General features: G+C 43.6%; 1 protein-coding gene across 7 annotated transcripts in view; it reads left to right on the forward strand.

Moving 5' to 3' along the window:
* The window catches only part of LOC135219822 (baculoviral IAP repeat-containing protein 6-like), a gene marked incomplete at its 3' end in the record, with an annotated part of 560,877 nt that overhangs the window by 306,840 nt on the left and 240,185 nt on the right, over positions 1–13,852 (forward strand). For all 7 annotated transcript variants that reach the window (XM_064256914.1, XM_064256918.1, XM_064256921.1 and 4 more), the window contains 1 exon segment: positions 5,004–5,179. In XM_064256914.1, coding sequence (XP_064112984.1) covers positions 5,004–5,179 — 176 coding nt within the window.

A 13,852-nucleotide genomic window follows, 5' to 3' on the forward strand; every position in this document is an offset into this window, starting at 1 on the left:
AAAGGCACTGTTTAGGTGCTTGGTTTTTGGCTTACCTACTTTTTGACAGTTATGCAACAATTGCAGAATACCTTCACATCACGCAAAAGGCTAGGCCATAAAATATTGCAATATACTGTATGCTGTCTTCTTATCCCAAGATGAGTAGTAGAGACTTCATGGGCCACCCTCATCACTCATTTTTCAGAGTTGCTGGAACCACCAACTGATGTTTAACTTCCCAAGAGGCAGTTGCCACTGCGGTACTTGCTCTATATTTCCCTCATTAGCACTCCAGCTTTTAAGTAGTAACATGTAGATTCTGCCATACTCTCCTTCTCTGTCAATGCATTCTTAAACAAAGGCTGTAAAGAGACATCGTTAATTTGCTCATGTTTCAAATCCGTGACATTAATTTTATATACATCAATTTCACTACATGATGTTGTTCAATACATTTCCAACTTTTTCATTACACCTTCCCTACTCGTAGTATCAAAACTAATCTCCCTATCCACGGTAGGAATAGCAGGTTGAAAATTTTTCATTAAACAAACTATAGAGAGAGTAGTCAAAATCTGTCCCTAAATCTAAACATACTCCATCTCTCACTTTGTCATCCTCAACTGCAGACCTAGCACCACATTCAACAGAATTGAACTGGTCATCAATACTAGGAACAGATTCAGTCAAACAACACCACGCAGGCCTCTGCCTGCGTTCAACTAGCCAACAAGATGGAAACAAATCACGTTTCCAACATCCTCCAACTGCTGAACAGGGCTGACTTCCAAAGGAGTATCACATACCAGTGGGTCCGGTACCACACGATTACCGCAGCATCATTTCCAACAACCCCCAGAACATCTACGCCAGGAATCGGAAGAGACTCGACAATACCCACAATGATATCACCCTTGAATATGCCACAATCCAAATGCACTCTAGCCCGAGGCAAAGAAGTCAAACCACCTATGCTCCTAACTATTACTTTATCATTGGTAAGACAGTCTTCTAACCCAGGTACTGCCCCTCTAACAACTAAACTCTGCGATGAACCGGTGTCCCGCATTAACTTTACAACAACACCCTTACTATGTTTCATCACCAGCAAACCAAAACGCCGTCAAAGCAGAATGGTTTGAAACCATCAACACACCAGCTGACTCAGCATTTATATCACAACAAGAGAAATAGATTTCCTCTCCTTTACTCTTTCTTTCATTCTTCCTAGAATGTTTGGGACATCTAGCTTTCACATGACCCGACCTCACCAACACGAATAACAAGTTACACTTGAACTAGCACCAGAGCCAAGAGATTAACATAATTTATAAGGACTTGTTGGTGGGGAGTTTTGAGGTGACTTACTTGGTGTCTTCCTGGATTGGTTACCTGGTTTGCGAGGTCTTAATAACCTAAAATTTTCAGCAAGTACAGTTGCTCTTTGAAGAGTAGTTACTTCTTTCTCAAATAAATACCTCTGCGTATCAATGGGTATACCTCTTATAATTGTTCTACTAATATTAGTTCTCTATATTCATCCATGCTCGAAACACCAGCAGACTTTAACCATTTATCATGCATACGCACAATATTATGGGAATATTCAACATACGACTGGTTGTCAAATTTACGATATTTGCGAAACTTTAAGCGGTAATATTCCGGGGTGAGTTCGTACATTACGCAAGATAGATTCCTTAATAAAATCATAATCTTTACCTTCTTCTAACGTTAAAGCCAGAAAGGCAGACCGACCTTTACCCTTTAAAGCAGGTTGAATAAGAACTGGCCCATATTTTCCTTAGATAGCTCTAAACTATCTGCCAACTTCTCAAATAAAGCAAAAAAATTCATCGGGCGAGTTTTCGTCGAAGGAAGGAATCATCTTTGAATACTTAATTACATTAGTGTTACTATCTTATAACGGAGCTACACCTCCAGTTTCGCGTTTAATTTTAAGTTGTTCTAACTTTAACTATATTCACGCTCTTCCCGTTCTAACCGCTCTTTTCGGTCTCGTTCTTCACGTTCTGACTTCTCTTTTCGGTCTCGTTCCTCACGTTCTGACCTCTCTTTTCGGTCTCGTTCCTCACGCTCTAACCTTTCTTTCCTATCTTTCTCTTTTTCTCTCTCGGCATACTGCAACTCTAACCTCTTTACTTCTAACACCGAACTCATTTCATCACAAAGATCAAATGCTTCTTCACTTAATATATCACTATCAACCAATTTATTTATTACAAAATGCTTGACTTGTGATTTACGCCACATTTTCTTGACATCTCGAACAAATTCATATTTACGTGCAATAGATAACCAGTCCTCTTTACGTATCATATGCGAACGCAAATAACCAACAGAGGGTTGACTAACAAATTCATTTAAATCAAAGGGCTCCATAATTACAATAAACTTTACTATTCAAAACAAAATTTAAATATTAAACTTTACCCTTCACTTAACCTTAAAGTATTTTGGCCGCAAAAAATCAATAATACAGAACAGCCGTTAATAGTCAACTACCATAAAGACAATTACGTTTCACACAACTTCGCTCGAACAATACATTTAAAAAATACGCATATATTCGAGAATAGAGGCAATTAGGAAAATTGCTGTACACACACAACGTGTAGAATATCCCGGTCAGGCCCCCATTTGTTATGATTCATATTAATATTTTTAGATTTCAAGTAGCACTTTATAGATCATAACAATGTTATTAGTGATATTTAAGTTAGTGCTATTTTACCAGGTTCAATTTTAAAGTTTATAATTTAAAAGGGAAAATATATTACATCACTTTTTAACCACTTTTAATTAAAATAGATATTCTACACGTATGTATATAAATATTATAAAGAAATAATGAGAAATAAATAAGTCCTCTGGTGTAACGAAACATAAAGATGAACAATTAACTCTTACCGTATGCAAAACACTTATATATCTAAGTAATAATCCAATAACCGTTAATCACCAATCCAGTAAGCACACTGGATAAAGAAAACTTTATTGTCAAAGTAAACAATATTCGGTCATCCAAGGACCATGAAACAAACAAACAATACTTAAATTACAATTAGTTACTCCCTCTAGTGACTGAAAATCTTACATATTTAAGGATACACCATTAGTCATACCTTCTAGTGACTAAAAAGAAAATTAAACAAAATATTAAAGAAATATACAACGGGAACCATAACACCTGAAACTGAGGGGATTGGACATCTCGAACTCGTTCGAGATCTCCTTGCTTATGAGGAGCTTCGAAAGGTCTTGCCCACCCAGGGAACTCAGGCCCCCTGCGTGGGATGTGACTCTCGTCCTTAGGAGTTTGACTCGAACGCCGTTCGAGCCACTCCGAGAGTCGTCAGACAGGGATCTGACCCTCAAGACCCTCTTCTTGCTGGCCCTGGCATCGGCGAAGAGAGTAGGGGAACTTCATGGTCTTTCCTATGATGTACGACACTCCAGGGGATGGGGATCTGTGACGCTCGATTTCGTCCCGAACTTCGTTGTGAAGACTCAGAAACCGTCGGTCTCTGACGACAGGTTCGAGTCCTTCACGATTCCCTCCCTAATGGACTTCACCGATAATGATGCGGATGAGATGCTGCTTTGTCCTGTGAGGGCGCTACGGCGCTATCTGAAGAAAACTCGACACCTCAGGCCTGAGTGTCGACGCCTCTTCGTTAGCACCGGGGTAACCAAGAAAGAAGTATCCAGCGTATGAGGCTGATGGTAGTGACGACATCCGTACGTCCCGTCCGAGAGCTCACGAAGTCAGAAGTATTGGCCCCTCGTTGGCGTTTCGTAAGAACTTCTCCGTGGCGCAGGTCCTGAAGGCAGGGGTCTGGTCTAACCAGACTACCTTTACGTCCTTCTACCTTCGGGATATTGCCCACAGGTCCTTGATACCTTTTCCTGGGACCCAGTCGGTGGCTGCTCAACAATTGTGTAGCTAACCCAGACCCTCGCAGGCTGAAACAGCATCGAGTCCTGGTGTGACTGTGTGGATGGATGTGTGAGTGAGTGAGTGACTGGCTCCCTCTTCTCATCTTTTCCTCCTCCTCTACCTGTGGGCAGAGGGCCACGGTTCGTCACTACGCTGGATGAGGACGAAGATGCAGGTGAGCTATATGACAGAGCCCCATCCTATACCCTTTCACTAGGATAGGAGCAGAATATCACCACTTCCTCCTACAAGGGGGGGGAAGTGGATGCCTACAAGAGTCAAACCCATGACTTTATATTTGCTCCTGTACAGGAACAAGTTCTTACATTGCTGGTACGAAGAGATACGCTTGCCTCTCTCTTAGTACTCGGTCCAGAGGTCTGACCATTGATCCTGCGGTGCACACCCCGATCAATCGGACAGAGGCTTGGATCCCTCCCTCGCTCTTATGACCAGGGAGACTTCCAAGGTTGGGCGAACACCAGTCTGTTCACAAAAGACTCAGATTCCTCCCACCAAGAAGTGAGTCTTCCTATTGTAAAAGGACCGAAGGTTTGTATGCCGTGTCGGAACAAATGACAATTTGTCCAAAATTGCATTTTTCCTAACTATACAAACCTGAGGTCCTTTTACACATAGTCCCACCTCATGCCACCCCTCACTCTGCAGTTTTTGCTTGGGCCAAAAGCAAAAGTGATTTGTTTACCTCCCAGTCGCGCGCGCGCGCCTGTCGGACAAGCAGTTAACTACCGAACCCCTTGTTCGAAAGCTTACGACCTATCCAGCTGCCGCTAGTACCTTCCTATTGTAAAAGGACCTCAGGTTTGTATAGTTAGGAAAAATGCAATTTTGGACAAATTGTCATTTTATTGAAAAACTTGAAAGTCTGATGTTTTGTATTATCATGTAATGTAACAACTATTCTTTGATATTTAACAGCTTTGAAGCCTGGTGTATATTATTGTGCATTGTAAGTCTGACCTGGTAGTTAACCATAATTTCAGGATTTTTATTTTCTATTATTTTTTAGGAGCAGTATTAATGAATGTCATGTTTTTAGGTGGACGTTGGACTTGGTTAACTGCTGAAACATGCCTTCAGAGGAGAGGCTCTGAGGCAAGCAGAACTGTTCCTCGTCCATCCAGGGAGCGTCTCAGGAAGAGATTGGTCCACCAGAAACAGCCACCAGTAAATCTGGAGACTGCTACCAAATCTTTTGGAGAAGTTGGAGTTGGTGTAAGTATACCTTTTGTCAGTTGCCCTTCTAGAAGGATTTACCCTTTTATTATTATTAACAATAGGGTAAGTTTTAGTAGGAAGAGGTGAAATGGAATGGATGACAAATGAAAAAGCATTGCAAATGAGGCTGAAAAGAACATTTTGTCATGTACAGTGTGCCATAAATGGCAAACTGTAATTGATTTTCATGGACTATGAAATTATTAGTTGGTAAGCTACTGTTTATTCTAGATTGAAATCAGTTTTGCCTAGACCAGAAGTTAAGGACAATTATTAGGAAAGACATCTGTCATGGAAGTTAAACAGACTTGACTTTTTGTTTCAAGGTGATACTATCCATCATTTTTTATACAGTTATTTCATCATGTATGTGTGATCGCAGTCTTTGAGTCTTGGAAACAGGTGTAGTAATCCCAGTCACTTTTTCTTAGGACACCATCGAGAGCAGATTTGTTACTCTCACGCTTGTTTGATCATTTAGTTTGGATGAACAACTTGCTGCTTTTCTTTCTTCAAAATATATGTATGTGTGTGTGTTTTCCCATGTATCTGTTGTGGTTTTCTCAAAATAGAGAAGAAAAATGAGCAAAGATGGTGTTAGGGACTAGTTTGGCCTTGTTGTTTTGTGTCTCCCACCATGTTCTCCTTCAGTTGGAAAAGTTTGGTAAATGGACGAGGAAGGAGAAGAGGCATTCATTGGCTTTGTTGGGAGTGTATACTCCATCAGGGACATCATCAGATCCTTCCTGCCACTGGTGCCATTCTTTTGCCATCTCTTATCTCTTAACACTAACACATGGGGCAGTTTATTCACACCCATTATCATCAGCAAGCTATAAAAAACATACATCTCATCACGAGTAACAGGCCTCCATAGAAGTCCTTTCACTTCACACTTTCCTGTTGAATGAAAGTACTACTCTGCCCGAGCATTCATCCATTCACACAATTTGTCAATTACATCACCACAACAAAGAAAAAAAAATGCATCCCGTAAGCAGGAGAAATCTGGTGTGTAAGCAGGAATCCCATTGTCACCCTCCGTAAATCAGGGGGGCTGGGTCTGGGCGCAAGTCACAAGATGGATCAGTTATGAACCACCAACCTTCATCGACAAGAGGTTCAATGTCTTCCAAACACTTGTTGCCACTGTCAACCTCTAAGAAATTATCACTATAATCATCTGATAGATTTGGCAGGTACTCAGACCCTGACTCTGAAACACTATCATCTGACATGATACTGAAAAAAAAAAAATAACTGCAATCAAAAGGGAAAAAGGTTTATAATTCAAATCTACATGGTTTAAGGACAAAATCGTGATCATCCTTCTCAGATAATAGCCTGAGGTGCACTGGCATGTGTTGGCCAGTACCCCTCCTAATATCCCATATGAAAATGACGTCACGACATCCATCGGATGCGCATTGGTTAGAATGAATTGTGGGTGGAGTTTCAGCACCCCTCTCGTACACAATACTGTGTCTGGAAACCATCCAAGCCGAAGAAAACCCTTTGCTTTTCGAGGAGGGATGAAAGACGTACAAGCGTACATCGTGGTCTTTTATTATTGGAGCGTAAAAGACGTACATGTATACGTCACAGTGCTGAAGGGGTTAAAATGACATTTTTATAGTAAAACAAAGTTGTTCATACATGAAACAAACCATCGGTCTTAACATAGGATTTACTAGCGCCAAGCTGGAAACCGGTAGAATTAAATTAAACTTGTGCGATCCAGGGACTATTGGCATCTATACCAGGTCACGGGGCATGTATACCCAGAATGCCCTCGGCGTCGTGTTACCGACCCGCCAGTTATCTTTCTACCGCCTTTAAGATAGGACGTGTTCTCTGTCTGTCTGTTTAAAGCCAGTTTTAGTTTGCCCGTTTTTTATCCGTTTCAATTTCATTTTTCTTATTAATTCTCTCTTTCTGAGTGTTCTCAGTGTGGTGTGAGCTGTAAGAGTGTGTAAGTGGAGAGATAGAGGGTTTTGCATCGCCGTTGGGATCATCTTCCGTTTCGAAGACGAGACAAAGGAAATGCCCTGGAGTCAGTGGCTTTCCTTGTTCAAGATTCCTAACTTCGGTGTCGACGGATCCTCATCCAACGTGTAGTAGGTGCAGGGAAAATGTATGTACAATTACTAATCCTTGTTCTGTTTGTCGTGGTTGGTTGGTGGAACAGTGGAGGAAGTTTTATGACAAAGGCCAGTACAAAAGAAAGGAGTCGACGCCATCTTTGGGTGACCAAGCGTCGTCGGCTTCTTTTGTATCGGCAATACACCAGACTCCATATGTTTCGCCACCGGCCTTTGATTTGTCCCATACCCCTTCAGTTTCTCCTAGTGGTTCGTTTTCAGAAACGCCAGGAGGGGTTTTGGGTAATTTGATGCATAATATTTACGCTCCTTTGTTCCCAGCAGCGAGAGGGGAGCATCGTCATCTTTATTCCAGATGCTGGCTCCCGATTTGAACAGGATGGAGGGTACGTGGGCGGCGCTAGGCCTTCCAGGCGTACCAACCTTGGAAGGTTTGCTGTCGCATTATATGGCGTCACGGTTCCAGCAGAATCCGGCAGCGCTGAATATTCCTCATCCCCCGGGTTTGCACTTTATGGGAAATAATGTCGCGGCTACGCCAACAACTTCTTTGGTTACGACGATGCAGAACGTTGGGGGTGGCTTTGCTGCAAATGCAGAGATGCCAGCAGCAGCAGCAGCCCAATCTCTACCTACAAGATTGGTGACGTCACAACCGACATCACATACCGACATGGCAGACGTGATGATATCACAGCCGACTGATTCTCAGTCTTCTTCGCTGCCTCCAGACTCAAATACGCTTTCTGACTCGGTAGTACACACTGTAATGAAGAAATTACAGGATTTAGAGAGGAAAATTAATAAGAAAGGCAGAAAGTAAAGGCGTGATTCGTCGTCTTCTTCCTCTTCTTCCTCTAACTCGGCGTCATCGCTAGGTTCGATGACGTCACGGCGTGTACCAGTCAAGCGTTGGAGGATACTGGATTTCGCGACTTTCTCGGGTCAAGAGGAGAAGAGTGAATTCTTCTTCGGACCAGGACGGTCACATCTCAGTCAGCAAGAAAGGCAGGAAGTCAGTGGCTGGTAAGCTCAAAGCTAGTGGACGAAGCCTCTTACAAGAGTTCGAATGAGCGAGTGAGTCGGCGACCGATGGGATAACGGCCGACGCGGAGTTGCCAGTAGAGACTATAAAGAGTCAAAGAAAATCTACAGTGTCGTTGGCAAAAAGTGCAGCAAAGGATAGAGCACAGATACCAGTTTTGCCTGTAAGACTGTTTAGAATATGGAGGAAAGATGATAAGGCTCCTATTAAAGGGTTGAAAAATAGCAAGTTGGCAACCTCGTCTGATACGTAGGCGTTGTTCGCCTAAATGAACGTTCAAGGCCTAATTCTCCGATGGTCGTTGGAGACGATACTAATCGCCATGAAGAGGAAGTGAACTCTGTTTTGAGAGAGCCCTCATCTTGGAGATATAGGCGAGATTCTTGCTCTAGATCCGCAAGCAGAGAAGGAGTGAGTCGGTCTCGTTCTCCTACTGACTATTCGGGGCCGAGCCGTCAGCGGCCAGCAGAGATCAAAGAAGCCGCGGCTGTAGGGGGCAGATGGCCATGAAGCACCCGGACGGTTGTCAGGAGATAGGAGTGAGATAGCGTCTCTCGTGGCAGAGCACAGTACGCTAGAACCAGAGGAAGGAAAGAACCAAGAGTTTCTGGCTTCGTATGCCGAGGTGATTGATTTGATTCGTCAATTCAATAACCTTTCGGCGAGAACGGAAACACCTGCCAGTATGCTTCCTCCGGGGATTGACATGGTGTTTGGTGCGAAAAAGGATACCAAGGTGACGTCTGAGTTGCCTTGTTCAAATCATGCGGAGGCCATTTTACAACACGTAAACGCACGGATTGCGGGAAGGGATAATTCCTTAAGATTGAATAGATCGTTTAAGTTTATCCCCCCCTCCAATGATGAAACATAAAAATATTATATGACATCGACGGTTCCTTTACTGGCTAGGCAAATTAACCCAAATGTGGTAAGGTTAAGGCCTGGATTAACTTTAGATCAAGTGAAAATGGAATGCCCTTCGATGACTTGCCAAGAGGCTGCTACATTAGAAGTGAGAGCTGCTTCTGTCTTTCAGACTGCTTGGTTGGATCTTTGGTTGACAGCAGTTGCAAAGATTGCATCCTCAGAAGTGACGAGGAATGCAGTGGATGAATCAATGTTCATTAGATTGCTACAATCAGGTGCCAAAGCAATTGCGTACTTGACAAATTTAAGTGCCAATGTTTGGGCAAATATCCTTTTAATGAGGAGGGATGCAGCTTTTGCCAGGCTAAGTCACACTGTTGATTGGGATTCCCTGTTAGCAATGAGGAATGGCAATATCTTAGAGTCGCAATTGCTGTTACCAGAGGCCATACTAGAAGAGGCCATAGATAGGAGAAGGCTGGACACTAACGATAGGTTGGTACAGCAGGCAGTCAGGAAAACATCTAGCAATCAGGCTAATCCTGTGGAAGTAAGGCAACAACAAATACCTCGGAAGAAGCCAGTGAGGCATAATATCCCTAATAGGGCAACAAGGCCCTCTTCCCCGAAGAAATTGACTCATCGGCCCTTTCACAATAGAAATAACAGAGGAAGGGGGATTAGGGGAAGAGGAAGGGGCTCAGACGATAGGAAAGGTGCCTCTCAGCACTCGGCCACACCAGTGGGGGGTTGCCTGGCAAATCACTGGAAGGTGTGGCGGGAACTGGGAGCAAAGCAGTGGGTGGTGGAGGTTCTCAGAGTTGGATATTTGATTCCGTTCGAAGTATCCCCACCCCTGACAGAACAGCCATTGCTTCACCTCACTTATGCTCAAGAACCTCAGAAGGCTTTTATTCTGCATTTATTCTGCAAGAGGAAGTGAAGAAGATGATGGAAAAAGGGGCTGTGGAACAAGTATCCATGCCGTCAAAGAGCTTTTACAGCAGGATTTTCCTGGTACCCAAAGCCAGTGGGGACTGGAGGACAGTAATAGACCTGTCAACTTTGAATTTGTTTATAAGAAAAACCAGGTTCAAAATGGAAACTCCAAAGACGGTTCTACAAGCAGTCAGGATCAAGAACTTTATGCTGACGATCGACTTGAAAGACGCATACTTTCAGATCCCAGTCCATCAGTCTTCCAGGAAATTTCTCTGCTTCAGTCTGGCAGAGAAAGTTTTCGAGTTCAAAGTTCTGTGCTTCGGATTGTCAACATCTTAAGTTTTTACAAGAGTGTTCGCTCTCGTGTCGTCATGGGCGCATGCTCAGGGGATCAGGCTAATAAGATATCTAGACGATTGGCTGATGATGGCAAAGTCCAGAGAGAAATTACTCAGGGACAGAGCGACCCTTCTACAGTTTAGTCACAGCTTAGGCATTGTGATAAATCGGGAGAAGTTGCAGTTGGATCCAAGTCAATGGCTGGTGTTTCTGGGAATGGTCATAGACACAATAAAAGCCAGAGTATTCCCAACAGACCAGAGAGTAGAGAAATGCAAACAAGTGGTGAAGGCCTTTCTAGGAAAACAAACACAGCCAGCAAAACAGTGGCAGGTAGTACTGGGAGTTCTAACTTCCTTGGAGAAGCTAGTACCACAAGGGAGGTTACACCTTCAGTCTCTACAATGGAGAATAAAAGAGTTCTGGTCGCCAATAGTAGGTCACCCGTATGAGCAGATTCCCTTGTCGGCAGAAGTGAGGAAAGACCTTCTGTGGTGGGTGAAGGACAGCAATTTGACAATGGTTGTTCCTCTTCAGCAACCCTCACCGGATCTCTTGCTGTTCTCAGATGCGTCACTAGAAGGTAGGGGAGCACATATGGAGGAGCTGATGGTTTCAGCGAAATGGAGCGGCAAGGACAGGAAACTCCATATAAACGTGCTGGAACTAAAAGCGGCATTTCTGGCACTACAGGAATTCCGGGAGAGGGTGCAGGGACATTCAGTGGTTTTGATGTCAGACAACACCACAGTAGTAGCTTACATAAACAAACAAGGAAGTCTAGTGTCTCAACAGTTACATATGATAACAGTTCAACTTCATGAGTGGGCTGTAGAGAACGTGGTAGACATCAGGGCCAGATATATTCCAGGAAAAAGAAACGTGGTGGCCAACAAGCTGAGCAGAAGGGATCAGATCCTGGGAATGGAGTGGTCCTTGCACCAACAAGTTGTGGACAGAATGCTCAGGTTGTTGGAAAGCTGATCATAGACCTATTCGCAACCAGGTACAACAAGAAGTTGGGAGTGTATTGTTCGGTAGTCCCGGACGTAGAGGCAGTAGCAGAAGACGCTCTACAACACCCATGGGACAATCTGGATGTCTATGCATTTCCTCCTTTTTATCTAATCCATCAGGTTCTAAACAGGGTAATGTGGTCTCAGAACCTCAGAATGACTCTGGTAGCTCCGTTATGGCCAAAGGCAGAATGGTTTCCGGACCTCTTGGAACTCCTGATAGATGTACCAAGAGAGTTACCACCATGGAACAACCTGCTATGTCAGCCTCACATGGAGAGGTACCACCGGTCGGTGAAGTCCCTATCACTTCACGGGTGGAGACTGTCGAGTAGCTCTTGCGAGCGAGAGGGTTTTTGCAAAAAGCAGCAGTGCACATGGCAGGAAATATCAGAAAGTCATCGGCAGCAGTATACCAAGGGAAATGGTCAGCATACTGTGATTGGTGTCGTAGGGGGAACTTGTCTCCACCCGGTACCACTATTCAGCAATTAGCAGGCTTTCTGATATATCTCAGGACAGAAAGGCATATGTCTGTGTCTGCAGCGAAGGGGTACAGGGCGGCTCTAGCCTTGGTCTTACGCATGAAAGGCATGGACATTTCATCTTCATGGGAGTTGGCCATGTTGATGAAGAGTTTTGAGCAGTCATGTTTACCGAAAGAACTGAAAGCCCCAGATTGGGATTTGACCATGGTACTGAGTAGTCTGACAAAACCCCCCTACGAACCACTAAGGCAGTCCACAGATAGGAGCCTGACCCTAAAGACAGTCTTCTTATTGGCCCTAACTTCAACCAAAAGGGTGGGGGAGCTACATGGCCTGTCGTCTACGGTAAAGCACTCGAGAGGTTGGAAGTCAATGGCATTCGAGTTTGTGCCAGAATTCGTGGCCAAGACTCAAAACCCATCAGTAGTGGACGGCAGGTTTGACTTTTTTTTTCCATACCTTCTCTGGCTGATTTTGTAGATAATGACAAAGATGAGATGCTTCTGTGTCCTGTCAGGGTTAACAAGAGGGTACTTAAGTAGGACAAGGCACCTCAGGCCGGGGTGCAGGAGGTTGTTCGTAAGTACAAGACGGAACAAAAGGGAAGTGTCCAGGAATACAATATCGTTTTGGCTAAGAGAAACAATCAGGAATGCCTACATGACAGAAGGCAAGGGGTCAGATAGCCAGGAGAAGGCTAGGACTCATGACATTAGGGGCTTGAGTGCTTTTTTGGCATTCGAGAAGAATATGTCTGTCGAGAGAATTCTGAAAGCTGGTGTTGGGAAACGCCAAACGACTTTCACTTCGTTTTATTTAAAAGATGTTGCCCATAGATCCTTGGATACCTTTTTCTTGGGTCCAGTGGTAGCGGCCCAGCAAGTGGTATAGCTCATCCGGTACCCCTGGCGGGTCAGTTTGTGTCTAGTCTAAGATGGAGGTATGAAAGTAGAATGAATGGGATGACTGGTCTTTTTGTCTTTACTACTTTCTTTCTCCTTTACCTACGGGCAGTATGAAGGAGAGTACCATTAAGAGCTGGAGCGGACTAGATGCAGGTGAGGTGGTCAGCCATACTGTAAAGTTATGTTAGAGTATAGTATACTTTCCAGTAGCAACACACACCTCTCAATAGTTGGAAGGGAGGGGTGATGGTAGATCCAGACACAAGGGACAAGAGTGGTTTATGAGAATAGGGGGTCCCCTATTTCCCCATAGTTTATAAACCATGGCATGATACCAGCACCCAGTGATATATCTTTGGTTCAAAGGTTATAGTCCATTCTCTTGGAATTCTCCTAATATTCGGAAATGGATTTAGGTGGCAAACTCCCAGTCAGTTGCAGACTTACCTCCCTCCAATAAGTAAGTCTATCCTTAGTTAAGACCAAAGGTTTGTTTCATATATGAATAAATGACAAATTTGTAACTAATTTGTATTTCTCATAACTAACAAACCTGAGGTCTTAACAGTTAAGACCCCTCTAGCAGTCTAACTGGGTTAGATGTATAACTGGCGGGTCGGTCACACGACGCCGAGGGCATTCTGGGTATACATGCCCCGTGACCTGGTATAGATGCCAATAGTCCCTGGATCGCAGAAGTTTAATTTAATTCTACCGGTTTCCAGCTTGGCGCTAGTAAATCCTAATGTTAAGACCTCAGGTTTGTTAGTTATGAAAAATACAAATTAGTTATAAATTTGTCATTTTTAATTATGCTTTCCAGTAATTACATGACCAGAGCCCTCCTCCTCACCTCTGATGGACATAAGGCATGAATAAAACTTAGTTTGCTGCTCATAGTTGTTGTTATTATAAAAATGTAACTTTTCAAGCTTTTATGTGTAAACTAAATAACATTAACCC

The sequence above is a fragment of the Macrobrachium nipponense genome, chromosome 1 (genome assembly GCF_015104395.2).
Source record: "Macrobrachium nipponense isolate FS-2020 chromosome 1, ASM1510439v2, whole genome shotgun sequence".
Lineage (NCBI taxonomy): Eukaryota > Metazoa > Arthropoda > Malacostraca > Decapoda > Palaemonidae > Macrobrachium > Macrobrachium nipponense.